General features: G+C 48.1%; 4 protein-coding genes across 6 annotated transcripts; 3 read left to right on the forward strand and 1 right to left on the reverse strand.

The window, feature by feature from the left end:
* Positions 1–8: 8 nt before the first annotated feature.
* Positions 9–4,008, reverse strand: snx21 (sorting nexin family member 21). 2 transcript variants are annotated; one of them, XM_062458677.1, is made up of 4 exons: positions 3,897–4,008; positions 2,617–2,890; positions 2,246–2,436; positions 9–1,835 (listed from the first exon to the last, which is right to left on the reverse strand). In XM_062458677.1, exons 2-4 carry the CDS (start codon positions 2,876–2,878, stop codon positions 1,110–1,112), a joined length of 1,179 nt encoding a protein of 392 aa, XP_062314661.1. In that variant the 5' UTR covers positions 2,879–2,890; positions 3,897–4,008; the 3' UTR covers positions 9–1,109. The 2 variants fall into 2 exon arrangements, with proteins under 2 accessions (XP_062314661.1, XP_062314660.1); XM_062458676.1 differs by having other exon boundaries at positions 3,810–3,986.
* Positions 4,009–4,015: 7 nt separating this feature from the next.
* Positions 4,016–10,172, forward strand: LOC134018604 (deoxyribonuclease-1-like 1). Its single transcript, XM_062458681.1, has 9 exons — positions 4,016–4,158; positions 4,950–5,118; positions 5,351–5,439; positions 5,947–6,036; positions 8,057–8,157; positions 8,674–8,786; positions 8,875–9,032; positions 9,117–9,213; positions 9,489–10,172. Exons 2-9 carry the CDS (start codon positions 4,966–4,968, stop codon positions 9,621–9,623), a joined length of 936 nt encoding a protein of 311 aa, XP_062314665.1. The 5' UTR covers positions 4,016–4,158; positions 4,950–4,965; the 3' UTR covers positions 9,624–10,172.
* A 242-nt stretch (positions 10,173–10,414) lies between these two features.
* hm13 (histocompatibility (minor) 13) lies at positions 10,415–17,648 on the forward strand. 2 transcript variants are annotated; one of them, XM_062458679.1, is made up of 13 exons: positions 10,416–10,801; positions 11,718–11,744; positions 12,360–12,458; positions 12,877–12,959; positions 13,081–13,169; positions 13,291–13,376; positions 13,584–13,709; positions 13,789–13,846; positions 13,928–14,011; positions 14,577–14,613; positions 14,715–14,817; positions 14,915–15,000; positions 16,174–17,648. In XM_062458679.1, the coding sequence occupies exons 1-13, from the start codon at positions 10,577–10,579 to the stop codon at positions 16,241–16,243; spliced, it is 1,173 nt and encodes a 390-aa protein (XP_062314663.1). In that variant the 5' UTR covers positions 10,416–10,576; the 3' UTR covers positions 16,244–17,648. The 2 variants fall into 2 exon arrangements, with proteins under 2 accessions (XP_062314664.1, XP_062314663.1); XM_062458680.1 differs by lacking the exon at positions 11,718–11,744 and having other exon boundaries at positions 10,415–10,801.
* A 195-nt stretch (positions 17,649–17,843) lies between these two features.
* mrgbp (MRG/MORF4L binding protein) lies at positions 17,844–20,694 on the forward strand. Its single transcript, XM_062458682.1, has 6 exons — positions 17,844–18,025; positions 18,111–18,288; positions 18,773–18,894; positions 19,024–19,105; positions 19,510–19,584; positions 19,865–20,694. The coding sequence occupies exons 2-6, from the start codon at positions 18,153–18,155 to the stop codon at positions 20,065–20,067; spliced, it is 618 nt and encodes a 205-aa protein (XP_062314666.1). The 5' UTR covers positions 17,844–18,025; positions 18,111–18,152; the 3' UTR covers positions 20,068–20,694.
* The last annotated feature ends 6,079 nt before the right edge of the window (positions 20,695–26,773 follow it).

Below are 26,773 nucleotides of genomic sequence, written 5' to 3' on the forward strand. Positions count from 1 at the left end.
GTGACCAGTAAGTTTAAAATAGGTTTATTTGACAAAATACATTCCACATTTAGTAAAACGAACAGTACAGAAATGTTTGTGGGTATACACAGAGGTATCTCTTTCGTAGCGCATGTTGGGTGGGACATTTTCCTCATTGTTAGTAAAATGAGATCATCGTAGCTAGAAGGCAAAGCAATACATGGGCACACTCGTATGTTAATTGACATGCTCTGAATGCTTAGCGTTAGTCTGCTGAATGGAAATACCTCACCCCCTCTGGTCAGTCCTCAAACCATCTTCAATACCATCTTTCTATCCACCTTTTTTTCCCCTCGCACACACAAACTAAATATAATTTTGCAAGGGAGTTAACTAGAAACACATACATACATGCTAAAAGTGGCTTTATCACATCAATGATGCAGAATAAGTCTTCCCTGACTGTAAACTCGCAGCTAGCCTCTTCCACCGAGCACTACAGTATGTCCAGCTCTGCTTTTCCCTTACTACCATCATTAGTATACAACCAAACTCAGATCTCTCCCTGCGAGTCACTGATCTGTCTTTAATGTCAGACTTGGGCTGTGCAAACATTTCATTTTAAAATCCTATTCCCTTATTATAATCCGATGTCCCACACGAAGACATTCTAACTGCATTTCATGTAAGATGTCCTACTAAAAAGGATGAAAGGTTAATCAAATGCTGCCTTTACCTGGTTAGGAAATATTGACCCATTGTTTGCTGTGAAAACATTAGAGAAAGGTATTTGGTAAAACTAGTTTTCACAGCAGCACCTTTTCACTACTACAACAAACCACTGTAAATATTAAAACATTTAGTGTTTAGCTTCAGTCTCAGTTAACAAGGTTACCAACGCTTGTGCTCAGGGGGAAGTGATTGTCTTTTGCGTGCTGGTAGAGTGAAGGTCCGTGGTGTGTTGATTTAGAGGGTCACAACCGCAAACTTGTATAGAGATAAACACGCGGTTCAGTTCACTCACACACACACACACACACACACACACTTTGGGCTGGGGATCCTCCACAGAGGTCTAGGGGTATCCTGTGTAGGTGTGGTCTAAGGCTGGTCTGCATGGGGCTGGTGTGGCGGGTGGGGCAGGTGGTCTAGGTGTGGTCTTGGTCAGTCTCCAGCAGGCTCTCCTTGACCAGGTACTCCTGCAGGCTGGGCTGGCCGGCAGGGTCCACCCCGGCCTCCTGCAGCTCCTGCAGCAGGGCCTCCCAGCGCCGCTTGTCTCGCGACAGCTTCCAGGACAGACGCACCGTGATCTGCAGCAGCGGCACCAGCTGGGGGTGGACCTTGCTGGGCCGCACCGTCTCCTGAGAAGGGGGCGGGGCCAGCTCCTGGAGGGCCAGGTCACAGTGCTCCACCGCTTCCTCCAGCTGCTCCACCGCCTGGAAGCAGCACACCAGGCCCAGCACGGTGAACAGCCAGTGGGAGGCCTGCTGGCCCTCCTGGCCCAGCTTCTCCTGCAGCCTGCGGGCGTTGAGGAGAGGCCCCAGGGCCTCCTGGTGCTGCCCGACCCTGACCAGGGCCTGCCCTGCCTGCAGGTCCCCCAGGTAGAAGAACTCCCTCAGGCAGGGCGCCCCCCGCAGGCCCAGCAGGGAGTGCAGGTGGCTCAGGTACTGCTCGAAGGCACGGCTACGTTTGGCGATGGTCTCGGCGACATAGTTCCGACGCAGCTTCTTCCGAGGAAAACAGACACGCTGCATCTCGTCCCCGTGGCGACGGCGCAGCCGGGCGTGCAGTCGTTCAAAGTCGGAGTAGCGCCGCGAGATCACCGCCGGCGTCTTGTCGGAGAGCCCCGATTGAATGACCAGGATGGTGTACAGCTGGAGGACGGAGTTAAGGAAACACCACATTAGCACCTCCCCCAACCTAGTGAAACACCACCTTAGCACCTTCCCCAACCTAGTGAAACACCACCTTAGCACCTTCCCCAACCTAGTGAAATACCACCTTAGCACCTTCCCCAACCTAGTGAAACACCACATTAGCACCTCCCCCAACCTAGTGAAACACCACCTTAGCACCTCCCCCAACCTAGTGAAACACCACCTTAGCACCTCCCCCAACCTAGTGAAACGTCCACCTTAGCACCTCCCCCAACCTAGTGAAACACCACCTTAGCACCTCCCCCAACCTAGTGAAACACTACCTTATCACCTCCCCCAACATAGTGAAACACCACAGGAGGTGAGGAGAGACATTTTCACTGTAACGCTCCTGGCCTACTCCTCACCACATATTTGGATGTTCCATCTTGGACCACGCAGGCGTCAGTGACTTCAAACAGCAGCCTCCCCCCCTGCTGGGCCCCCGGCCCGCCCAGCCCCCCTGACCCGCCCAGACCCCGCAGGCTCCTCCAGCTCTCCTGCAGTTGCCGGGTCAGGAGGGAGGGGCCGGACGGGGACAGGCCGACTGGACTTGCGTCTGCAGACGTACAGGAATAAGGAACTGAGCATGCCACCGAGGCGGAAGTGAAAGCTGTTGGGGCTTGAACATGGTAGAGTACTGTGGTGCTGTTACAGTTGGTGGGTAATGTAGACAGTCTAATGTACTATAGGCTTAGGGTTCATGTATATGGTGTAGATCATGTAGGTGTGGCGTTACCTGTGCTGATGAATCCCTCGTCCAGAGACTCCCCCAAGAAGTCCGAGTCGCTGTCGGCCCCAGAGCCCTCCCCCCCCGCCTCCTCCGTCTCCCCCCCTGAGCCGTCGAAACACAGAGTTCCACCTAGGCGCTCCGAGACGCACTCCGTGTCGTCCTCCAGCTCCGAGCTCTCTGGGAAGTCCTCCACGGCGTCCTCGTCTTTACACGCGTCCCCATCTCTGAAGAACGAGCGGCGGAGCCGGTCCAGCAGCCGGGAGGCCATACCATCAGACCACTGGGAGGGTCATCAACACAACGGTCACATGAGGACCAACAAGACACAGCTCATACAAACGTCACTGACACCTTTTCACGACTTGAAGCTTTAAATATGAAAGCAATTAATACGGGGAAGTGAAAATCTGACTCTCTAATAACCTCCAAGAGTCCAGTATGTTTTAGATCCTTAAGTTTAAAACCTACGGAGAACGCTCATCTTCTACCTACAGTACCTACATGGAGAAAAAAAGTCTCGTAGGTCTGTTGTGTCAGCATAAATTCATAAGGAGGACAGTGCACACAACGGAAACGGCTGTGCTGTCGAGGAACAGGACGTGAGCACCGTTGACTCTTGCGTGATTTCTAGCGCATCAATAACTAGTTAAGACATATCACTCACTGTAACTAGACACTTAACGCTACAGTACTGTATGGGGCGGAGTCATCTAAAAGAAAGTTTAATTTTGACGATTAACTTTACGTTCGTTGTTTTAACAGACATGCATACTGTACAGTACCAAGCAACTTAAAATAAACTTGGGCCAAATTTCGTTCTTGCTATAAAGCCAACTGCATATATATAACAAACTAGCCAGCTGGAAACACATCTACTCCCAACTTAGCTAGTCTACAGCTGGTGCTGCTAAGCTACTGTATCGAGTCAACTTGACATAAGCATAAAGTTTTACTCCTCAGCTGGCTTCCTTTTTAACAGACCAAATTATCAGTTAGCAGCAGTTATGCACTGGCTACTAACTAAACTAGTAAGCTACAAAAGGAGCTACTGTAGCTAGCTAACTTATTAGCTACCGTTAGCCACAAGTTGTTGTTATGTATGTAGCTTAATTGTAGACAGCATTCAACAATTTAAAAAAGTAAGTGAGCTATTATAAACAATCCGCTTAACAATGTACAGTTGCACAAAACAAACTCACCCATATGATGGTTCAGTAAAAACACCGTTATTTCATCAGCATGTCATCCCAAACTTGTGAGTGGGACGTGTGACTGTGTAGTCCTACCTCTCTTGTGGCTGGCCAAAGCAGTCTGTATGCAGTTGCAGTTGCTTACGCTAGGCGCCAGCAAAACTGTTGTGGAGATTTCATTTGCTGTTCCACCCACCGCCTCTTATAGGCGAGAATGTCAGGTGACAGGTAAAAGCTCGTTAAAGGGTGGATGTAAAATGACACCTGGGCCTACACCCAGGTGATAATCTTCTGGTGAGAAAAATCACCAACGGATTACCAAGTTAGTTGACGAGCTCTTCCGCATCCAACATATAAGGTAAGATAATTTTATTTTTGCCACATAACTTTACCCTCACACGACTCAGTAAGTGAGCATGTGGGTTTTGGGGTTTATTGATGTTTGTAAGTAGGAGGCTCTTAACATCTTTGACAACTTGAGGTTATGGATAGAAAACATGACCCCATTTATGAGAACAGCATACCAACATGTCCACTCTGACTGTTGAAATCCTCTCTGTAGTTTGGACTGGTTTGTCAGGGTATTCAGAGAACCAGACAACTCCTTAAAGCAAAGACCGTATGAGACAAAAAGCCTGGTTGCAGTTTGTGAAACATGTTGGAAGTGTTGTTCATTGGATATCAGAGGAGCTCAACATGACTAAAAGTATCATATTAGTTATGGTAGAGGAGAACCTGTGTGGTTGTAGGATGGTTCTATGATTCTAGTGTGGTCTGAGGCCTCCGGGCCATCCTGAAAGCAGGACGGTTCTACTACACTTCGATGTATTTTGTTTACACTTTAAAGTTAGTCAGTAAATCTATTAAATCTGTCTCAACTTGCATGGAAAGCATTCAGTCTCATTGTCAACATCCCTGGCTGTGACCTTCAGTGAACCAAGTTTACATAGGAAATGAGGATTCCTAGTTCCCACACCCAGTTGTTGTGTTGAGGTAATGAAATTATTAACTACTTTTGTCCAACTAGCCATGCCTGAGCCATGACGAACAGGAAGTGCTGACAGGAAGTGCTGACTACTCTTGTAGCTGCTCTCCCACTTGCTCTTTAGCCTCAGTTTTGATCCAAATGTCTGTCTTCTCTCTTTGCAGAAAGCCAGCCAGAAACATGCAGCGCCTCTCTCCTCCTCCACTCCTCCTCCTCTTCTCCCTGCTCCTGCTATGGGGCTCCTGCAGCGCCTTTAAGATTTGTGCCTTCAACACCCAGGGCTTCAACAGCACCAAGGCGTCCAAATTTCAAATCCTGAACACACTCACAAAGGCGAGAGAAACTAGTTTGTGTTGGGTTCTCTATAAATGCTACCAACCTAATTTCCTCCCCTCGCCTGGGAAATCCCACATCTGAGCAGATCAATGTCCGGGGCCTTAGTTTTCACCTATCCACTAATGTTAAATCACAGATTACATGAAAGCGGGAAAGAAGGAAGGTCAGGTTTATGGAGCATTCCACACCAGAACATCTCAGTATGATCAGCTTGTTGTTGTGTCTCCAGATCGTGTCTCGCTGTGACGTTTGCCTGCTGCAGGGGGTTAGGGACCCCAAGGGCAAGGCCACCAAGGCTCTGGTGACGTCCTTAAACAGGTACAGTAGATGATGCCAGGTTTGGGGTCAAATCATTTAAAGGAAAAGGGATAACTGAATTTTCCAACTGGATTTACCGTTACCATCAAATGTACAGTACATCCTAGGGTTCTTGGGATTCTTTCGTTTGATGTCAGATGGTGTAAACAAGCTAGGAGTTATTGTTTTGTCAGAGCAACCCACTCGGGTGTTGCAGGAAATATAACTGAGTTTATCCTCTTGTGGCAAAGTCAGCAGAAGCTTGTCTGTTGTGATATCATTCATTTATACTCTACTTCAGTCTAAACTAGTCAACATTGGTCTCAGTGAAAGTTAGTATTGCTTCAGTAAAGAAGCAGATGCAGTTAAATATTCTTTTTATAGAGATGCTGTTTTATGGAGATGTTCCTTGGCATGATGGTGCTCTGTGAGAAAGTGTATGCATTACAATATATATACCCCCCTAGAGAGTGTGTCAGTTATAGTTATATAGTGTCCTTGTTTTCCTGTCTGTTTCTGCTCTCATAGATACAATGAGCACACCCGCTACAAGTCTGTGTCCAGTGTAGGTCTGGGACCAACACCTACAGACAAGCAGCAATATGTGTACCTGTATAGGTAAGAGCACACTGACATCTGCCTCCCAGATGGGTAAGAACAGTCTGACACAAGGACAAGTATGCAAGGCCAGAAACACAGTATGACTTTCCCCTTAGCTGTCCTCATCTAAATCATCAGACTCTGACACACACACACATCAGTCCATTTACATTTCTTCATTTAGCAGACACTTTTATCCAAAGCGACTTCCAAGAGAGAGCTTTACAAAGTGCATAGGTCACTGATCATAACAACGAGATAGCCACAAAACATTGCGAGTAGCCAAAACATGAAGCACACATTGTGAACAACCAAAGTAAGTGCCAAAGGGAAGAACCATAAGAGCATGTAGTTAAACAAGTTACAATTAAACAACATGAACTGCTATAAGTGCAAGTGTACCTGTGAAAAAAAAAAAAAAGCAACAATAATAACAATATATCACAGCGAGTACAAACAATTTTAAATCAGTTACCACTAACCACAAGAGCAACAAGTCTCTGAGCAAGAGTCATTGTGATCCTTGAGGAAACTAACATCGGGTCAAGCGAACCATTCCTAAGTACCGTTGTACTCCCGGAACAAGTGCGTATTGAGCCTTTTCTTGAAGGTGGAGAGACAGTCAGTGTCTCTGATGGAGGTGGGGAGTTGATTCCACCACTGGGGGGCCAGACAGGAGAAGAGCTTGTGTTGGGACCGGGCGGTCTTGAGCGGTGGGACCACCAGGCGGTTGTCTGAAGAAGACCGTAGGTGACGGGTGGGGGTGTAAGGCTGCAGGAGAGACTTGATGTAGACGGGTGCAGTCCCGTTCACTGCTCGGAAGGTCAATACCAGGGTCTTGAATCTGATACGGGCCATGATAGGTAGCCAGTGGAGAGAGATGAGGAGCGGGGTAACATGGGAGCGTCTGGGTAGATTGTAGACCAGGCGGGCCGCTGCGTTCTGAATCCTCTGAAGAGGGCGGGTTGCACATGCTGGGAGACCAGCGAGCAGCGAGTTGCAATAGTCCAACTTGGAGAGGACAAGTGCTTGGACTAGCAGCTGGGTGGAGTGCTCAGACAGGTATCTCCTGATCTTCCGGATGTTGTAGAGGGTGAATCTACACGACCGGGAGACAGCAGCAATGTGGGCCGTGAGGGAGAGCTCGTCGTCCATGGTAACCCCAAGGTTCCTGGCAGAGGATGAAGGGGTCACCGTCGCAGATCCCAGGGTGATTGAGAGATTGTGGGAGATGGAGGGTTTAGCCGGGATGATGAGAAGTTCTGTTTTGGCGAGGTTCAGCTGGAGGTGGTGCTCGGTCATCCAGGCGGAGATGTCTGTGAGGCAGGCCTCAATCCTAGCTGAGATCCCCGGATCGGTCGGGGGGAACGACAGGTACAGCTGCGTGTCATCAGCGTAGCAGTGGTAGGAGAAGCCATGGGAGGTGATGATTGGTCCAAGTGAGGTGGTGTACAGAGAGAAGAGGAGGGGTCCAAGGACGGAGCCCTGTGGGACACCAGTGGAGAGCTGGCGAGGGCCTGACAGTTTGCCTCCCCAGGAAACCTGGTAGGATCTTCCCGACAGGTAGGATGAGATCCACTGGAGTGCAGTGCCAGTGATGCCCATCTCAGAAAGTCTGGCGAGCAGGATCTGGTGGTTAACCGTATCAAACGCTGCAGAAAGGTCCAGCAGAATGATGACGGATGACCTGGAAGCCGCTCTGGCAGACTGGAGGGCAGTGGTGACTGAAGGGAGGGCAGTGTCTGTGGAGTGGCCAGTCTTGAAGCCCGATTTGGTTGGGGTCAAGCAGGTTGTTCTGAGAGAGAAAGTTAGACAGTTGTTTAGATACAGCACGTTCAATTGTTTTTGAAAGGAAGGGTAACAGTGATACCGGTCTGTAGTTCTGGAGGACGGCAGACCGGTATCACTGTTACCCTTCCTTTCAAAAACAATTGAACGTGCTGTATCTAACCAACTGTCATCAGTCATCATGTTCCCTTGAACAGTGATCCCATTATAATTGTCTGTGTATGTGTGTTCCAACATGTCTATGTTGCAGGATCGGCTCAGTGAATATAACTGGTCAGTACCAGTACCCAGATACAAATAATGATTTCTTCAGAGAACCATTTGTGCTGATCATACAAAGCAACAAAACCGGTTGGTAAACATGTTATTTAGTATTACTGTTAAAGTCCCTCTAAGTCTTGGAGTCTAAGACTTTAAAGGGAAAGTTAATCCCAAATTAAAAAATGCTTATTTTTCCTCTTACCTGTAGTGTTGTTTATCCATCTAGGTTGTTTTGTTGTGAGTTGCAAAGTTTTGGAGATCTTGGCCATAGATGTCTGCCTTCTCTATATAATGGAACTAGATTTGGCTGGTCTTTTGGCAGTTGAAAAACTCAACAGCAATGTCTCTTGTCAGAAATCATGACCCGTCACTCAAGATAATCCACAGATCTTGTTGTGAGCAGTTGCTTGTGAGAACTACGTTTTTCCTTTCTACCGAACGACAACCGCATATACTGTATCACCGCACAGAAGAAAGCATGCACATACGCATGGACAAGAGGCCATGTTCTTGATACGGTTGGCGGGTGTCATTCGGTAGAAAGTAAATAAGATCCCCTTTTAAGTCCCTCTGCTGTGTCTGATGTTGTGTTCCTTGTTCTTCCAGACTTGGGACAGATAGCGCTGGTCCCCCTCTTCTCCTACCCTAAGAACGCAGTCCAGGAGATGGACAAGCTCTATGACATCCTCCCAGAGGTTTTAAAACTCATGAACACCTCGGTAATGAGAAGGGAAGGTCATTGTTGGGGGGTCTCTGGTCATGTTACAAGACCTAACTGTAGGTCACCCCCCCCCCCCCTTCTCCTAGAATGTCATGTTTCTGGGGGACTTCAAGGCAGGGTGTGGGTACATGACCCGGACAAAGAAGCAGGACATCCGCCTCTTCACCAAGCCAGGGTTCTATTGGCTAATAGGAGACAAAGTGGACACCACCGTTCGGGACATCACCAACTGTCCCTACGACAGGTGAGAGAGGAGGGAAGGATGGGACAGGGTAGAGCAGGGTGTGATGAGATGGGGTACATTCGCCTTTGTGTGTGTGTTTCTTAGGATTGTGGTCCATGGTGCGTCCTTGTTGAAGAACATCGAGCCATACTCAGCCAAGGTGTTTGACTTTGCCAAGGAGTTCAAGATGACTAAACAGAGGGTAACAATGCTTTCTCTCTCACTCTCTCTCTCTCACTCACTCACTCACTCACTCTCACACACACTCACTCACTCTCACACACACACACACACACACACACACACACACACACACACACACAGTGGTTCTAATTCAATAGAAAACATCCTGTCCTCCTCCCTACTTAATTCCCTTGAGAAATGACTAGCAGTGTAGGGGTGTGTGTGGCTCGGGATTAGGAGTTATGGAACGGGGCCCAGGTCTTGCTGTTGATAGCTCTGGCTTTGTGTGTGCAGGTTCTGAGGGTGAGTGACCATTTCCCCGTGGAGGTGAAGCTACGGACTCCATCCTCAGCACAGCCCACACGGGCTCTGCCTCATTTCATCATCCTCTCTGGGATCATCTGGTCTAGCCTGCACTCTTATCTGTAATCACCTCAATCTTGCCAGTTGGTTAATCGCTGAGCCTCCCAGTTTGAACAGTCAAAACCTCTGTCCTTCTGTTTCAACTCATCTTTTAATCAATCCTTCATTGGAAAACAAACACAGACACCCTGTCCTGGTTCATACCAAGAGTAGTCTTGGATTTGTCTTAACCCTTGTGCTGCCTTCGGGTCACATGACCCAAAGGTTCATAACGAACCATCGTTGTGTTTACCAAATTTTACCCAATACAAAAACAAATACAAATAATTTTCTTTTAACCTTTGCAATGTGGGGGGTCTGAGACAGCCCAACGGTTAAAAGAAAATGCTTCACTTTGTTTTTGTATGCGGTAAAGTTGTCGCAATACGACGGTGGGTCACAATGACTGATGGGTCAGAATGACCCGAAGATAACACAAGGGTTAAGAGACTGGATCATTTGACTCTGCTGTGAAACTAGCTTCAGGTTAGATATTGATTCATTCAACTGTCTCTAGCTCTCAATATCATTTCCCTAAAATATTGATGATTGTGAATAAATTGTTTTTAAATCATTTTTACATGAATTAATGTAAATGTTTTGTATTGCAGAAATGTCTATTACATGATGCTTTGTGTGGTACTTTTTAGATGTTTTAATAAAATATAAACCACAAATGTAGTACATTGGGCAAGCCACAAATAATTGACCTGTGTGGAACAAAAAAATCACCTGCATACACTGGTACGTCATTGTTCTCCCAACCCAAACCGCTAGGCGGCGGTAACGAGAAACATTGAATGTTATCTACACAACAAAACCAGTCTCAGTCAAAACCAACGATATCCAGCTGTTGCAGAGAAGATTTAGGAAACGTGGCCTTAACTGAAGCAGAACCTAGATGAATGAGAAACAAAAAGTGTTCTCAAACAGCATATAGACAGCGCGTTCTCTGAAGGGTTGCTGAACAACAAGCAACAATGGCTGATGTTGACCAAGCATCGGCTTTACCGACTGAAATTCCATCCACCCTGGACGGCCTGAATGCAACTGACTCCAACGGTACCGACGCCGTGAACGCCACGGTGGCCAAGTTTGTGGCAACACCAGAGGGCACCGCGCTGGCATATGGAAGCCTCGTATTCATGGCCCTGCTGCCCATCTTCTTCGGAGCTCTGCGGTCCGTCAACTGTTCCAAAGCCAAGGTACTAACGGGAACTGGTTGTTAGCTAGTCCTTGGTATGTTGTTGCCCCAATTTACTTCGCAGAGGTTTATTGTAGCTAGCTAGCCTCAACAGATCTGGCTTAAGTACACGTTGGATTTGTCACCTTTCAACAATCAAAAGACATGTCAACCAATCTCTCGACGAGACTAAATAAGTAATTAGCCTGTTTGCGTCGTAGTATAGTACAGCTTTAGTTTAACTTGCACCGCCGCGGTGACACCGGATAGAGCAGGCCGGCGTCAATGACTGATTGCAACATGTTTGCTAGCTAAGTCAATTTGGTGACATTTATAGAGTTAGCTTAATTTTCCTCGCAATTATGTGCTTGAAAGATAGATTGCAGCTTGTTTGTAGCTTATACCTTTTATTTAGCCAGCTGCTTTACCAATCCATTCCGCATAATCTCACAGTGACAGATCTCAACGCGAGGTTTAGGTAGCAATGGGATGATGGATGGAGACGTGTACAACGACTTTCGTGTTTTTTTTTTTTTTTTGGGGGGGGGGGGGGGGGTTTCCTGTCATATCTGTAGACATGCGCAGAGTCGATTATGTGTAAGTTTGCAAGCTCAGATGACACCCACGTCTTCACAATGTAGGTCTGGTCAGCACTGTGACTGGTCCAGCCGTCACCCCCACCTGCCCTCCCGTTATTTGCATGTTTGCTATCTAGTTTCATCTCCACAACTTCCTCCTCATATCACACTAGTATGTGAAAATAGTGCATGGTTGTCATGGATGCCTGCCAGGGTAGGCGAGTGGTGTGAAACTAAAGTGTTTCTACTAAACTCCCACTGCTGCAGAGTGCATCGTGTTTGAGGACGGTTTGTGTGGTTGCAGTGTCTGCCCCTCACGCTCTGCTAACCCCTTTCTCTGTACACTTATCTCATCTGTAGGTCAATGGAGAAAATGGTGCGTACCGCGTGAGTATTAGAAGGGCAGTCTACACACACTTTGTACACAGTATGGTGTCATCTTGGAGTCAGTGACAGGAGTGTGGGACTGCTTGCGGTTAACGTGGTTACAATGTTAGTACAAGGCCTGAGGGGGTGGTATTGTATAAACAGTGGCCTGACTGGCCAGACCCTCTGATTTGGTCTGCTGAGGGACTGCCATGGTTCTAGCTTCTCTCTTTCTCACTCCATCTCGCCTCCTCTTTTCTGATTTCCTCTCACCGACCCAGTTAGTAGATTCCCCTGGCAGATCAGGCTAGATCTAGGAGATCCCCTTGGGGGATCTGCTCATCACCACATCCGACTGGATATTCCCAGCCCCCGTTCCAGCCCAGATTGGGATGAGATGGCGCAATACTGATACGTGTAAAGTTCCAATAGTGTTCTATTACACTTGTGCTCCATTGACAATAATATTACAGAACCATATACCAGCAGGCAGTGAGGGCGTCCAGTAGCCTGTTCCAGTGTTCCATGTGGGTGGTTCTGATGGTTTCTTAAGGAGTGCCTCTGTTAGAGTGTACTAGGATTCTGGTCCTTCTTATGCAGTGATGTTTTTCAACCTCTGTCTGTTTGTGTTCCCAGAATGCATCAGACATGCCAGAGACCATCACCAGCAGAGATGCAGCCAGGTTTCCCATCATTGCCAGCTGCACCCTTTTTGGCCTCTACCTCTTCTTCAAGGTGAGTTCTGTAAAGGACATTTTCTGAAGACACTGTACAACTGGATTGCTGTGATTGCCGGATTAATACAAATTCTTTATTGGAAATATTAAAGCATGTAACAGAGTGCTCTGTGACCCGTCACACCGGAGGACACGTGTTACTACAGTCGTTCGGCAGAGAGGTGACAAACAATAAACATAGTCTTATATAGTACCTAACATCTGGTCATTTCTATGCAACAATCAATCATTCAATATAATGGAATACCTCTTCTTCTTCAAGGTGAGTTCCATCATGTCCTCTGTCTGCCTGTGCCCCTTGTTGTTGTTGTCTGGTTTGTCTCATTCTGGAGCTCCTGCTTTAGGACTGAGGCTGTGTGCCTGTTGAGAGGTGAACCGATGCCAGTGTGGGGATGACGGTGCGTTTTCTCTCCTAGATCTTCTCCCAGGAGTACATCAACATGCTGCTCTCCATGTACTTCTTTGTCCTGGGGATCCTGGCCCTGTCGCACACGATGAGGTAACGCAGAGAGCGGAGAGACCCACAAACCACCTGGAAGTGGACAGATTTGACCGGGTCGTTGTTGACTTGACGCATGCCTCTTTCCCTCCCCCTCTCTCTCTGCCTCACTCTCCTCCAGTCCATTCATGAACCGGGTGTTTCCTGCCAATTTACCCATTAAGCAGTACCAGCTGCTCTTCACTCAGGGCTCAGGCGAGACCAAAGAAGGTGAGACTAGCAGCTACAGATTAGGACAGCATTGAAGAGAAGTGTGTGTGTGTGCGTGCGCGCGCGCGCGCGAGAGAGGGTCAGTCAGTGTTTTTAGTAATTTTGACTGTCACTCTTCCAGAGATCGTCAACTATGAGTTTGACACCAAGGACCTGATCTGCTTGGCCATCAGCAGCGTGGTGGGAGTTTGGTACATCCTCAAAAAGGTGACGAGTCCAGCTACCTGACCCTAGAGTCCAGCTACCTGACCCTAGAGTCCAGCTACCTGACCCTAGAGTCCAGCTACCTGACCCTAGAGTAGACCCCCAAACAAAAGTATCTACTGATTCATGTCTTTCTGGGAGCTTTGTCAATATAACTGTTACAGCTGTGGAGAAGCAGTAACATATTGGTATGTTTTTATGATTTCACAGCACTGGATCGCCAATAACCTGTTTGGTCTGGCGTTCGCCCTGAACGGGGTGGAGCTCTTGCACCTGAACACTGTCAGCACTGGCTGCATCCTGCTGGGGGGGCTGTTTGTGTACGACGTCTTCTGGGTGAGTCTCCCTCCCACCTGAGCATACCTGGGGCACACGACTGTACGCTGCTGTGTGGTGACAACCTCTCTCTCTCCAGGTGTTTGGGACCAACGTCATGGTAACTGTGGCCAAGTCTTTTGAGGCTCCGATCAAGTGTGAGTAGACCCGGCTGTCTGGGCTTTGTGAAAGTCAGCGATTTGGTACGTTTTCTCTGAACTCCTCCCTCTCCCCCTCAGTGGTGTTTCCTCAAGACCTGCTGGAGAGGGGGCTGGACGCCAGCAACTTTGCCATGCTGGGGCTTGGAGACATCGTCATCCCTGGTAGGACAACACCCGCACACATGATCCATGCCCTCCTATCTCTATGCTGTCATCTATGCATATATACACACTACAGAGAAGGTGTCATACCAAATGAATCTAGAAGGTTCCTCACAAAGGCCCTATTTTGCTAGCACCACTCCACCGTTCACTGTTCAAGGAAACACTGCATTGCATTACAATATCGACATTTGACTATCTTGTGTGTGAGGTAAGACAGACAGACTATTGCAGCACACGCACCTGTTTATTTAGCAAGATCATGATTGGCTCAGGGAATGACACACTTCCCCGAATCTTATATTTGGTCCGCCAATGTTATGAACACAGTCTGACTCATTTGAGTTCATTGTGCCAGTAAAGTAAACCAACGCATGCCCTTTTAGCCAGGAGTGTTGATAAGTGTTATCAAGATCAAGCCTAGTCAATCTGATAGGACCAGTATGGAGCTGGAGCCAGAGAGCTCCCTGTAGCACCAGACTAGATTTAGATCTGCAGTAGTGGAAGTTCCATGTCCTGCTACCCACTCCTCAGTTCCCACTCTCTCTCTCCTGTTGTTCTCCAGGCATCTTCATTGCTCTGCTGCTCAGGTTTGATGTCAGGTGAGCTCCAGTCTTCTATTTTATCGTCCGTGTCATCGCTATTAAAATTCCCTCTCCCTATCATTACACCGTGTCTCATGCCACAGTCCTCTGTCTCCCAGTTTGAAGAAGAATTCCAGGACCTACTTCTATGCCAGCTTCCTGGCCTACATCTTTGGTCTGGGCCTCACCATCTTTGTCATGCACACCTTCAAACACGCCCAGGTAAGACTTCAACAGTAGCCTTCCACAGGCCTTGTCTTGTATCCTTCCAGAAAAGGCTGAGATCACTGACTGACTGCTTCCGTTTCCTGTCTCCCAGCCTGCCTTGCTGTACTTGGTGCCAGCATGCATAGGCTTCCCAGTGGTGGTGGCTCTGCTGAAGGGAGAACTCACCGAGATGTTCAGGTGAGACGTGCAGAACTTTCATCCCAACCGTTCTGATCTGTACAGGTCTGCTTCAGCCAGACATGGCACATCCTGGATCCTTCTCAGGCTGTCACATGTCCCATCCATCCATCCATCCTCTGTTTCACAGTCTTCTCCTGTACCAGCATGCTCCAATAAGAGCTGTTCTGTGTTGTCTAGAATGGGCACTAAAACACATCTCTTCACCACGAGCGGTTCCATGGTGACTCTGGGACTTAGAAACCAGCCATCTTAACCCCGGTCGGCTGAATTGCGTCCTCCACTCCTCCCTCCCTCACTCCCCTCCCCTGTCTTCAGCTTTCCATCTTCCTCATCCTCCTCACCTCTAGAGTTGTTAATACCTTCAGACTACCTACTAGTCTATTGACCTGCTATCTACTTCTCTCTCACTCTCTTGCTCCCTCCCTTTATTTCTCTCTTGCTCCCTTCTGGTTTTCTTTCTTTTTTTTCTCTCATCTTTTCTCATTTCCCCCTCCTCTCCTCGTTCTGTGGGGGCGGGGCCAGTTATGAGTCGTCCGAGGAGCTCCTCCCCCACACCCCGCGGCTGACCTCCTTCCCCAGCGTCTCCGGCTCTCCTGCCAGCCTCGCCACAGCCATGAACCCCGCCTCCTCCTCTCCCCGCCGCCGCCGATACACGCCCACCTCCTAAAGGCCCCGCCCCCTCTCCTGGGCAGGTACGCCTCCCACGCCCCCTCTCCATTCTGCTTCATACTCCCCGGTCACCCAGGACTGGATGGCTCTTGCCCCTCCCCTCTCTGCTGCCCGTCTGCACCAAGACAAATCCCACCCCTCTGTGATACCCCATCTGAACCAAAACAAATCCCACCCCTCTACACCAAGATAATCCCACCCCTTTCTGCTGCCCCTTTACACCAAGACAAATCCCACCCCTCTGTGCTACCCCATCTGAACCAAAATAAATCCCGCCCCTTTCTGCTGCCTGTCTGCACTGAGACAATCCCACCCCTCTCTGCTGCCCCTCCTGGAGGAATCATCTTTTTGCTCCTGTCTGTCACTGGAAATCAAGGTTCTTCTGTTTGCCCACCATTAAGACCTCATCCGCATTCCTGCTCTCCCACTGGAAATGGTTCATGTCAAAACGCTCGATTTTAATATTGGTTCTAAAGTTATTTACTTTCTGTATCTCTCCAGCTATGAGGAAGTCTCTCCAGAAGAGGCAGCAGCAAAAGAAGAGGCCGAATCTGAGAAGAAGGAGCAGTAAACTCCATCCTCCCAGCTCCCCTGCCTCCCACACCAGCTTTTTCCTTCTCTCCCCTCCTCGCTATTTCATTCCCTCCTTCACTGCCACCACATTTCTGTTCCTTAAATACACAGTGGGAGGGGCTCGTGTTGCCCATGGATACAGCCGACCTGCTGTCTAATAGTTTTGACTACGGGATGTTTTCTAGTGCGTAAAGTGGTTTGTTACAGATGTACAACAGCTTATTCTGTGCCTCGTGTATCCTTCATGTTTCTCTTTCTGATTCATCCATTTTGCCTTTGTCTGTTCTCATTTGATATTTTCATGTATAACGTTATTTTGAAAGGCCAGAATTTTAAAATGGGTTATTTAAGTGGCATAGTTACTTTAGGAGCGGGAAGCTGCTGGCCACAAAGCATTTCAGATTGTCTAGTTGGGTCTGATCTCAGTGGTCTGTCAACCCCTCAGCCAGTGAGCGACGTGTGTGTGTGTGTGTGTGTGTGTGTGTGAGAGAGAGGGAGAGAGTGCAGCAAGAGGGGGTTAGAAAGTGTATGTCCTCCACTCTGTACTCTAAGTCCACCCTGCCATGAAACCTTCATCAAGATCTCAGATTTGCCTCACATAGTCTTCGATACTGAAATGGAAACTGTCTGAAATTGAAATATGAGGGATCATTCTGTCTTCTTGATCTGCTATGACATCACCTGTGTGTTATAGTATGGAGAGTGTCTGATAAGTAGAGCAAGTACTTGACTGATTGGGTGTATCAGAGGACAGTCTGTAGGGGGAGACAGTCTCCTCCAAGACCAAAGGGACCAATGAACCTCTGAGCTCGGCTGTGACCAGGGGCCTGGCAAAACTCTAGAATGCCATCTTCCCTCGTTGGACAAATCCCTGATGCATCGTGTACGCTTTGGTGACAGCTGTGTGAAAAGCTCTGCAGTTACCCAGCAAATTAGTACGATGACAGGATCTGCGGGGGGGGGGGGGGGGGGGGGGGTTGGGGGGTACTGTTTAAAAATGAATCCCAGTTGTCATTTCCCATTACCAGGCCTCAAATCTGACCTCTTTCTGGAGGCCATCACAGAACTGTGGAAAGTTTAAGACCTATCCAAACACAGTTGATTACTTTTAGCATGGAATGATAGTTGACCTCCGGTCGGTCTGGTTTCATGCTCGGGCCATTCTGGAGAGCAGTGTTGCTACCAGGAGGAGAGCAGACTCATGGTGGTTGAGTTGTCTGAAGAGAATTTTTGGTTTTGTATAAATATAGTGTTCATCTGTTGAAGCTCATGCTCCCTCTGCTTGGTGAAATCCATGCAACCCATCATTGTTTTAAGTAAATGAACCATGATCTGTTTTCTCTTGGGTCTGTACTCTGGTCCCACATCTGTTTTGTTTACAATAAATGTTCTTGTCAAGCAGATGTAACGAGTGTGCTTTAATCTGGCTTCTAATGCGTTTGTGACGTGACTACTGATGACTACGGGTCATCAAGGTTAACAGAGAGAGTTTGGTCCTATCAACAATACTTGATATAAATAAAATATGTGCTAGAGGAGATCAGGTGCCGGGCAGCCTGGGGGACTGAAAATGGGTGTGTCTCCCCTGCTGGGGCCGCTTTCTTCTCAAACAGATGTGGAATTGCCTCTTGGTCCCCTTTGCTCAACTTCCCAAAGCCAAAAGTATGCTAGACAGTGATGAAAGTCAAACTGGGGGCAAATACCTTTTAATCACACACTTGTTCTTTGTTTTGTGTGCCTGCCTAGCAAAAGTCGGAAAATCCTTCCCGATTAGAGCCAGGTGAGTGGTGCGTTAATTCAGTTTACTCAGCAGCAGTAGAGTCCAAACAAACAAAACGACTCAATCGGAAACTGCACATGACTAGACTAGCACCACTGAGCTGCGCTACACCAGTATCAGCAGCAGTATGGGGGAAGCCGAGGTGATTCCAGCTGAAGACAAACAAGCAGACTCGGGAATCGGTCCCCTCGAGGACTCGGTGGTATGGAGTCAAGAGGTCGAAGTGTGCCTTTTCCATGCAATGCTTGGTCATAAACCCGTAGGTACGTTCAAAAATCCGCTGTGTGCAGTAATGCTAACGTAAGCTAATCAAGCTAACCAAAGCTAACCAGCTACTGAGGCTAGGATAGGCCGAAGCCACGGATTGGAGTGACGATGTTCTGCGCTTGACAAACAATCAAAGTTGACTACTTAACAAGATAACTAGCATTGTAATATTTGATGTAAAAACAGGAAGATAAAGCATCATTGGGAAATTATAAGCTAAGTCTTCAGCTACATACTTTTTGTGTTCAGAATGTCAACAAAAACGTAAACAATAGACCAAGCTAATGGATAGCTCGCTTGCTATTTAAATAGCTCGAGCTAGTGAGACAAATTCAGATGTCCTCAAATTAAGTTGATTGAATTAGGAGAGAAAAAAATATATCTTCGCATTATCTATACCTGGAATGTATTGGCTATGTTTTCAGCTTTTATTAGGGCTGTACTGTACTTGTTTGTGTTGACGATGTGTCTTCAATGTAGGAGTTAACCGCCACTTCCACATGATCTGTATCCGGGATAAATTCAGCCAGAACATTGGCCGGCAGGTGTCTTCCAGCGTCATATGGGACCACCTAGGGACCATGTACGACATGCAGGCCCTGGTTAGTTCAACATGTAACTCGATGGCACGCATGGGATTCTGCAGAGAAGAGCAGAGCTTTTGTAGGGGATTTCTGTCTGTGATGCTGTCTGTTATGTTATTGTTTTCTTTTCTGCCTGTTTGGCTTCAGCACGAGTCAGAGATCTTGCCTTTCCCAAACTCAGAGAAGGGCTTCATGCTGCCTGATGAAATGATCCAGGATGTAAAAGAAGGTATGGAAACATTTATGCTTTAGACAAGACACTCATCACAACACATCTCTACCTGGCCTCACAACCTTCACCTTTCAGATTCTCTATTTGCTCCAAGTCTTTCACTAATGGACTCTAAACATTTGCAGTGCTGGGCTCTCAAGTTTTATCAAAAGTTTGGCGTGAGATTACCATACCTGTCAACAACAGCTCTCAACTCGGCAGAAAACATACCTCCGTATGCCTGCGCCTCGTCCATTAATTGTACACAGCGGGACAAGTTATCCCCTCTCAGCGTGAGAAATGCAAGGTGTCGCGTGAGAGCGTGAGGAATGGTTGAAATGCGTGAGTCCCACGGCGAAGGCGCGACACTCGAGAGCCCCGGCAGTGTGTGTGTGCATCATCGTGTCTCTCGTCCTCTCCAGGTAAACTGGGATCTGAGGAGGAGGTGAAGGAGGAGTACAAGGAGGAGCGTGACCCTCCTGCCACACATGAAGAAGGTATCACAGCTCCTTCCTGTTTGGGCTGCATCTCCACACCTCCCCATGACCCTCTCCTCACTCATCTCTCTCTCTCCTTCCACCTCTCCTTACCTTACTCCCCCATATCTCACAAACAAAACGAGGTTCCCTTTGCGGACAATGAAGAACATCTTCTCTAATCTCCCTTCTCCTATCTTTTCCAGTTTAGTAACCTGCCAAAGTTGAACCGTCACGCAAACTAAAACGGTCTTTCTGGCATTTCTAAGCCCCTCTAAACCTAAACCTCTCCTGTTCCCAGGCAGCAACTCGTCTGTGAAGATGACTGAGCGTGCGGGCAGCAGAGACAAGGAGCGTGAGCGGGACAAGGAGAAGGGCGCCCCCGCCGACGTGTCCACGGGCAAGGAGGCGGAGAAGAGGAAGAGGAGCCGCGGCACGGAGAAGGCGCTCAGCGCCAGCAGCAACCCCTCCAGTCCCGGGGGCGCCAAGAGGAGGCGCACCTAGACCCATGGGATGGGGGGGGGGGGGGGGGGGCAGACCAGGCCTGGCTCCTACACACCAGGACGGACCAGGACGGACCAGGGAGCACCCTTAGGCCAGACTGTCCCATCAGAGGCTTCTCCATGCTACACCTCCCACCCCCATCCTCGGTGCTCCAGGACCAGGACAGACACCGTCTACAGCTCTAGTTTGGCTTCTAGTTAAACCGGCACAGTTAATCCCACAACAGCTAATGCAGGACTGCTGGCTCTTCCGTATATAATTCCAGTGCATCCGTGGTGTGTACCACCAGCTGGTGGCTGGCTGTCAGAGAGGAGCGACGTAGAGGAGACACCCGATGTAGTCAGATCTCTGGAGCTGTTTGTATGTTGTTCCATGGTTGTCGATCTAGTCGGCATGGTCCTTCAGACCCCAGAGAGGTTCCCCCCTGTCTGAAGGCTCTGCGTGTCTCATGTTTTGTGTTGTTCGCCGTGTGTCTTGTCGACAGACGTTAGAACAGAAAGGTGCGTGGTAAGGTTAGTCTCAGTCTGTTTTGAATTTGACTTTTTTTTTTTGTTTTTTTTTTGCATTTGTCGTCTATTTATTTTACGTGTTTCATTTTGAATGTTAATAAATCAGGTTTTTTGGCTAGAGTGTCTTCACTGCTTATCCCGAGGGGGGGGGGGTTCCTTTTGCAAATGAGATGCACCGTGTCCATCCCACCACCAGGGGGCAGGCCTCACCAAGCTGTGGCTGGACGGCACCGCTGGGCGACAGGTTGGATTCTCCGCCTGGGCTCGAGGTTGTACGCGCAGACAGCAGGCTGGACGGTCTCAGCTCAGGGGTGGACACAGTAGGATAAGAGAAAACCACAATCAGCTCTGTTCATGCCTCACTAGGCTGCTGCGTGGCTCAGATCTACCGACGTCTGACTGACTCAGCGTCCCAGTAAGCAATCTGGATAATGCCAAGGCAACACAGCATCAGCTCAGTGCTTCAGTAATATTGTCGGAAACACAAAGAAGCGTTGAGAGGAATGGAGGGTGGGCTGAGAGCAGCAAGGGGGCGAGGGACCAGAAGGTGGAGGTTAATACTGACAGGGCAGTGTCAGGGGATCGATGGCTGCTGCTCCTAGCCTGGAGTCCTGTCAGGGCGTCTGCTTCCTCGGTGGTCCGGCCTGGAGGAAGGAATAGGTCAGGGAAAGGTCGTCTGGATGTGAGAGTATCGATGTTGTCCATGTTCACGTGAGAATTAGTACCCCTCCTGCATGTTGATGTAATCCTTTCCCGCTACTGGAACAAATGTATGTGTGTCTGCGCCATAACTCTGAGAGAAGCTACTGGAACTAATGTCAAACAGACTAGAACAGAAGGAATATAAAAAGATTGTGGGGGGGAAGTGAAAGAGAGGAGACTGAATAAAAATAAGAATGGGGTTTTCCTCATGTCCCTATACATAGTGTAGAGGACAAACAGCACAGAAGTCTTTCTGGCTCCCTCCTAGTCTGCCTTGTCTACATTTAGTCATTTAGCAGACACTCTTATCCAGAGTGACTTACAGTAAGTACAGGGACATTCCCCCCGAGGCAAGTAGGGTGAAGTGCCTTGCCCAAGGACACAACGTTATTTTTTTTGCACGGCCAGGAATCGAACCGGCAACCTTCAGATTACTAGTCCGATTCCCTAACCGCTCAGCCACCTGACTCCCTGTCTACCAACCTGCCGGCCTGTCGTTTTACAGTACCTGTGTGTCGGATCTCACACATGCAGGTGCAGTGTGATGTGACTGGATGACGCCACACATGTGGCTCAACGAAGATAACGCGAATAAGACTCGTTTCTGCTATTCCCTAAACAAACGACAACGTTTTGTAATATGTTCAAATCCATCTACCTGTCCTTAATATGTCGCCACCAAGTTGCTGTGGCAACCCCGGAGCTTGCATAGACAGAGAGGTTGGCACTCATATCCTAGATCTGCTCAGGCAGACGGAGAGAAGGAGCGTGAAAGAAAAAGGGGGAGAATGGGGGAGGGGGGGTGCGTACAGTTGAATATTCATGTCCTGGTGTGTGCGTGTGGGTCTGTGTGTCTGTTTGTGTGTGTGTGTTGGGAAACAGGGAGCCCATTCCCAGCAGCCGAGGGACCTGAGAGGACATGTTTATTCATAAAGGGATTATGTAAAGAAGTAGAGGAGGCGTCTTGGCCTGCTGGTCAGGAACTAAAGTCAGAAGAGGGAAAAAGAGAGAGAGAGAAGGGTAAAATGTCCCCAGTGGCCACATGGAACATACACCATGCATCTATTACCACCTCCAAAAGACAGCCAGAATGTGTGTGTATGTTTGCGCATGGAAGTGTGTGTGTGTGTGTGTAGCAGGGCCAGATGGGTATCCAGACTGCAGTGTTCTGTGTACGTGGATGGCAGGGAAATATGCGTTCGTGTATTCATGGTTGTTGTCCTGGACGGGTGTGGAATAGTCTGCCTCATCTGTGAATACAGATCTGTGAGGATGCACATCTGGAGCAGTCACGGGGACCGTGTCACACAACCGCATCACAACACATCACAGCCACTCTCCCTAAGAGAGAGACGCCGGCATAGCAGTCTGAGAGAGAGACCAGTATCCACCTTCAGTCCAAGGACACCTTGCCTCTCTCTCTCTCTGCAGACAGACAGGGGGTTGTTTACAGGAACAGGAGCCACTCTCAGCTCCCTCCTGGCAGCCAGGCTCCATCGCCAACTCAAACAGCTGCCGCTACTGTTTGTCTGGGTGTCTCCGTGTCGGAGATTTGATTTGGTGAAAAATATTCAAGGAGTTGTTAATGGTAAACCACTCATGAGGCTTGGACTCCTCAGCAGAGCTATGTTGGGGGGCGGGAGGAAAGAGGGGAGAGGGAGGAAAAAGAGAGGCAGCGAGGCAGCTTAGCTGCTCTCAGGTCAGCTGACAGGAACATGTATATTTAATAGGGGTCCTCTAGAGAACCTGTTGGAAAATCAAAGACGAGAAGAGAGTTGAGTAGAGATGAGAGGAGAGAAATGGACAGCGGTGCCCGCAAGTTGGAGAGAAACCGGCCAGCCTCTCTGTCCATCCTCTCTCTCCCTCTCTTCCTCTCCTGCTCCCTCTCTTTATTACTCCATGTCTTTCACGTACCCCAGCATTGAACACTCTCCAACCCCCATCCCCCAGAGTACCTGCAGTTCTCACGCAGGCAGTTCTCCACACTGCTCAAACTTCTAACTGTGGGACCTGAAACTAAATCAGCACACATCATGTCTTTACCTTACCTCTGTGTTTGTCTGCCTGCATGTGTGTGTGTGTGTGAGGAAGAGAAAGATGGCTACCCCAGATCTGTACCAGCAAGGATGGGAAGAAACAGAAAACAACACAACACCTGTCAACTTCTTGGGCTCGGTGGGGGTGGGGTGTGTGTAATTGTTTATGTGTGTGTATGTGTCGTTTCAGTGGGGGTCTTGTGTGTCCAATCCCTGGTGAACAAATGGTCCTAAATCTCCATCCCATTCCTGCCTTCTCTCACACTGTTCACCTCTCCTCGCTCTTGTCAGTTGGATATATTTATCTCACAGATTGAGAATGGTTTCCTATTTCACACAATCTGTGTCTCGATTCTTGCTCCTTTTACTCTTTCTTTCTCGCTGCCTCTATCTCAGAGGTTGTGTTCTGCTAGCAGAACGCCCTGAGCCTGTTAAGCACACAGGCTGTGGCAGGAAAGCAGATATACTGACAGATAAATAAACAAGAAAATATCTTGTTTCGGGTTTCCAGCGCGTTGCTTCTGGGAGCAAAGTGTTTCCCACCTTTTGTTGATGGTTGGGATAAGACATTTTATTTGTGTACAAGGCTACCGTGTCCCTGGGGAGTGTTCAGCTGTGTTCTTGACATCTCCAGAGCTTCAGTTTTCTCCTTCATCTTCTCCTGGATGTCTCACTACACCACGACAACCTTGTTGCCATGAATCAAAAGCTACAGTCTGGGAGCAAGACAGGAAACAGGCCATATCTAAGAGGACCTCACTGTCGAGTTAAGAATCAGGTCTGAATCTACCTGGGTCTCTAAACAGCACTGCTACTAACTTGACTTGTTAAGTACTTAAGAATATTCTAACTGACTCACACACACACACAATAGGAAAATGTCACTTTGTCAAGATATTTAGTTAATCAGATAGGTTTGATCTACAGGTTGCTGTTTGTTAGGTCACACTAAGTGAATTATGTGTAAACAGAAGTGAAGAGGTGCTGTTGGTCAGCTGTCTCACATAGAGCAGCTCTGTTCTACTGTAATGAGGTTAGCTACATTACAGCTGGAGCAGTAGAAAGGGTTGTGTGTTGAGTGTGCATGTGTGTGTGGGGGGGAGGGCACCTGTCAAAATGACACCTTGTTAACGTATCAGGGTAACTAGCTCAGAGGACAGCTGTGTTGGGACAAACAAGGACCAGCTTCAGCTCATTAAACCTGAGTGCTGGGATGTGAGCGCTGTTAATGTGTGTGTGTGTGTGTGTGTGTATGTGTACAGGTAGGTAGACTGTCCCTGCAATCTCAGCTCACCAAAAACACAACTCATCTTGATCCGCTCCATGGAGTGTACCTGCTGCTTGGTCTCTTTACCTCCCTCCCTCCCCCCCTCCTTCCCTCCCTCCCTCCCTCCCTCCCCTCTCTCTCTCTCTCTCTCTCTCTCTCTCTCTCTCTCTCTCTCTCTCTCTCTCTCTCTCTCTCTTTCTCTCTCCATCCTTATCTGTCATCCCTCTGGCAATGTACTGGTAATCTATTGCCATCTGTGGTGTGTTTGCGAGCGTGGGGAAGGGAAGGATGTGTGTGTGTCTGCTTAGGGGTGGGTCATGGTGGTCCCAACCTTTAGTCTGTAAACAACTCATCAATGATTCAAACCCCCCTCTAGCTCCCACCCCAGTGAACAGTGAGGCACCATTCAGCTTTTGTGTCTTGGGGCGAGAGCTCTGTCAGCCTACCGCAGCCCACATTGTGACTGCATGATTGACAGGGTCATGTAACCCACAGCAACAGGTTCTCAGGGTAGATGGTAGGGTAGGGGACTATGGGCTCGATAGAGATGATGGAATGAGACTGGGAGGAAGGAGGGTGGGTGGGTGGCTGAGGTCGGGAGCTACATGAGGCCATGTTGTGGGTTTCTTCCCTCTTCCAGAGAAAGAGAAGCTATGTGTGACCACTGACCACCTGAACCAGGCATGAATTGCCTTTACATGAATGGATGGGCTACAGCCAGCCTTTCCGTCAGACCCCACCAAACAATTTGACCGTTGCTCAATAAATGCAATGATATAATTCGTCACTACTCATTTTGCTGAGGTGCCAACTGTTGTCTACACTTCAACTAATTCTAAAGCCCTTCAAAAGACGCGGTAAAGATCAATTTGTCCTTGACCGGATTATCGATTTTCTTCCTGATTCGACCATGCGTAAAACCACCAGCAATTAATTAAAATAGTGTTCCCTCCCGCCCATGTTACAGTAGGCCGTTTCATAAGATCTAATGGAGGGGAAGCAACAGCCAGTCTGAGGTTTAGCCCTGGTAATTATCCCGCCATGTGAGACACATGAGCTCAAGGATAATTGCAAGCAGGAGACGCGTGCCGCGGCTCCTCATCCTGGGGATCAATGAATGCCCACACCACTGCAAGGAGACGCCTGTCATTTGAAATTAAAAGAATGACAGAGGACGAGATGAGTTTGACTGATAAAAAAATACGTATTTTTCATGTGTTAATATTATATTTAGACGTCAAGCACCCTTAATTGGTGTGGCATATTCAGATCGAGAAAGCGAAGCACCGCCGGATGAGAGAGTAAACAATATGTTTTATGAATGCAGAACTAGACTAGATGTCCTAATACTGGTGAGTTTACATTAAATGACCAGTTATACAACTAACTAACCATTGGGTTAATTAATCGGCAAGGTAGGGTAGGCAATAACCTCTAGTAGTCTTTTGTATGCTCTGTATCAGAGTCAATGACAGCATGTCAAACCATGCCTACAGTAGCCTATTTGAGTTGTTCTGTGACAGAGCAGCATAAATATTTCAGTGGAGTTTTCATCTAGGACTTTGAAGATTCATGAATAAAAGCTTAGAAGCTAAGGGCTACTCACTCCTCTAACTCTGTACTCCCAGGTACTACGTCAAACTGCTTTCATCATTTAGCTTCCTTTGCAGTTCTGGCACTCCCTCTCTGATATTGATAAAGAATGTATTCCTAGTGGTGTTAATTAAGCTACTTTAGAGGATATTTTCCTGCAGTGCTAGTCTTTTGCATTATGTACAGGTATTGGTATTTTAAATGTGTTCATCTATAATTTAAAGACTGGTGAGAACAAGCAATTGCACAGTGGAATCTGCCTAGATTAAAAGAAGTTATCAAGTTATCAGGAGGACCAATTAAGTTTGTCCAGTAAGTTTGTCCAACACCCATGAGCTCTCTCTCTCTCTCTCTCTCTCTCTCTCTCTCTCTCTCTCTCTCTCTCTCTCTCTCTCTCTCTCTCTCTCTCTCTCTCTCTCTCTCTCTCTCTCTCTCTCTCTCTCTCTCTCTCTCTCTCTCTCTCTCTCTCTCAGGGATGCAGACTGCTGCATTCTTCTGCATTCTGCTCCTGAGATTTGCTTCTACTGGCATTTGTAAACTTTGTCCTTCAGTGATTTATATGTGTGTTATAATACCTGTTTGTATGTTCAGGCTACATG

This window comes from Osmerus eperlanus, chromosome 4 (assembly GCF_963692335.1).
Source record: "Osmerus eperlanus chromosome 4, fOsmEpe2.1, whole genome shotgun sequence".
NCBI classification, from domain to species: Eukaryota; Metazoa; Chordata; class Actinopteri; order Osmeriformes; family Osmeridae; genus Osmerus; species Osmerus eperlanus.

Bases quoted from the DNA above. Each gene is read 5' to 3' on its own strand.
- LOC134018604 (XM_062458681.1), top strand. From the start codon at position 4,966: ATGCAGCGCCTCTCTCCTCCTCCACTCCTCCTCCTCTTCTCCCTGCTC. The intron at 5,440-5,946 runs GTACAGTAGATG...CTGCTCTCATAG, and splicing joins CTGGTGACGTCCTTAAACAG to ATACAATGAGCACACCCGCT. The intron at 8,158-8,673 runs GTTGGTAAACAT...TTGTTCTTCCAG, and splicing joins CATACAAAGCAACAAAACCG to ACTTGGGACAGATAGCGCTG.
- hm13 (XM_062458679.1), top strand. From the start codon at position 10,577: ATGGCTGATGTTGACCAAGCATCGGCTTTACCGACTGAAATTCCATCC. The intron at 10,802-11,717 runs GTACTAACGGGA...TCTCATCTGTAG, and splicing joins TCAACTGTTCCAAAGCCAAG to GTCAATGGAGAAAATGGTGC. The intron at 14,818-14,914 runs GTAAGACTTCAA...CCTGTCTCCCAG, and splicing joins ACACCTTCAAACACGCCCAG to CCTGCCTTGCTGTACTTGGT.
- mrgbp (XM_062458682.1), top strand. From the start codon at position 18,153: ATGGGGGAAGCCGAGGTGATTCCAGCTGAAGACAAACAAGCAGACTCG. The intron at 18,289-18,772 runs GTACGTTCAAAA...TCTTCAATGTAG, and splicing joins GCTTGGTCATAAACCCGTAG to GAGTTAACCGCCACTTCCAC. The intron at 18,895-19,023 runs GTTAGTTCAACA...GTTTGGCTTCAG, and splicing joins TGTACGACATGCAGGCCCTG to CACGAGTCAGAGATCTTGCC.
- snx21 (XM_062458677.1), bottom strand. From the start codon at position 2,878: ATGGCCTCCCGGCTGCTGGACCGGCTCCGCCGCTCGTTCTTCAGAGAT. The intron at 2,437-2,616 runs GTAACGCCACAC...GTACGTCTGCAG, and splicing joins CGAGGGATTCATCAGCACAG to ACGCAAGTCCAGTCGGCCTG. The intron at 1,836-2,245 runs GTGAGGAGTAGG...TCCGTCCTCCAG, and splicing joins ATGGAACATCCAAATATGTG to CTGTACACCATCCTGGTCAT.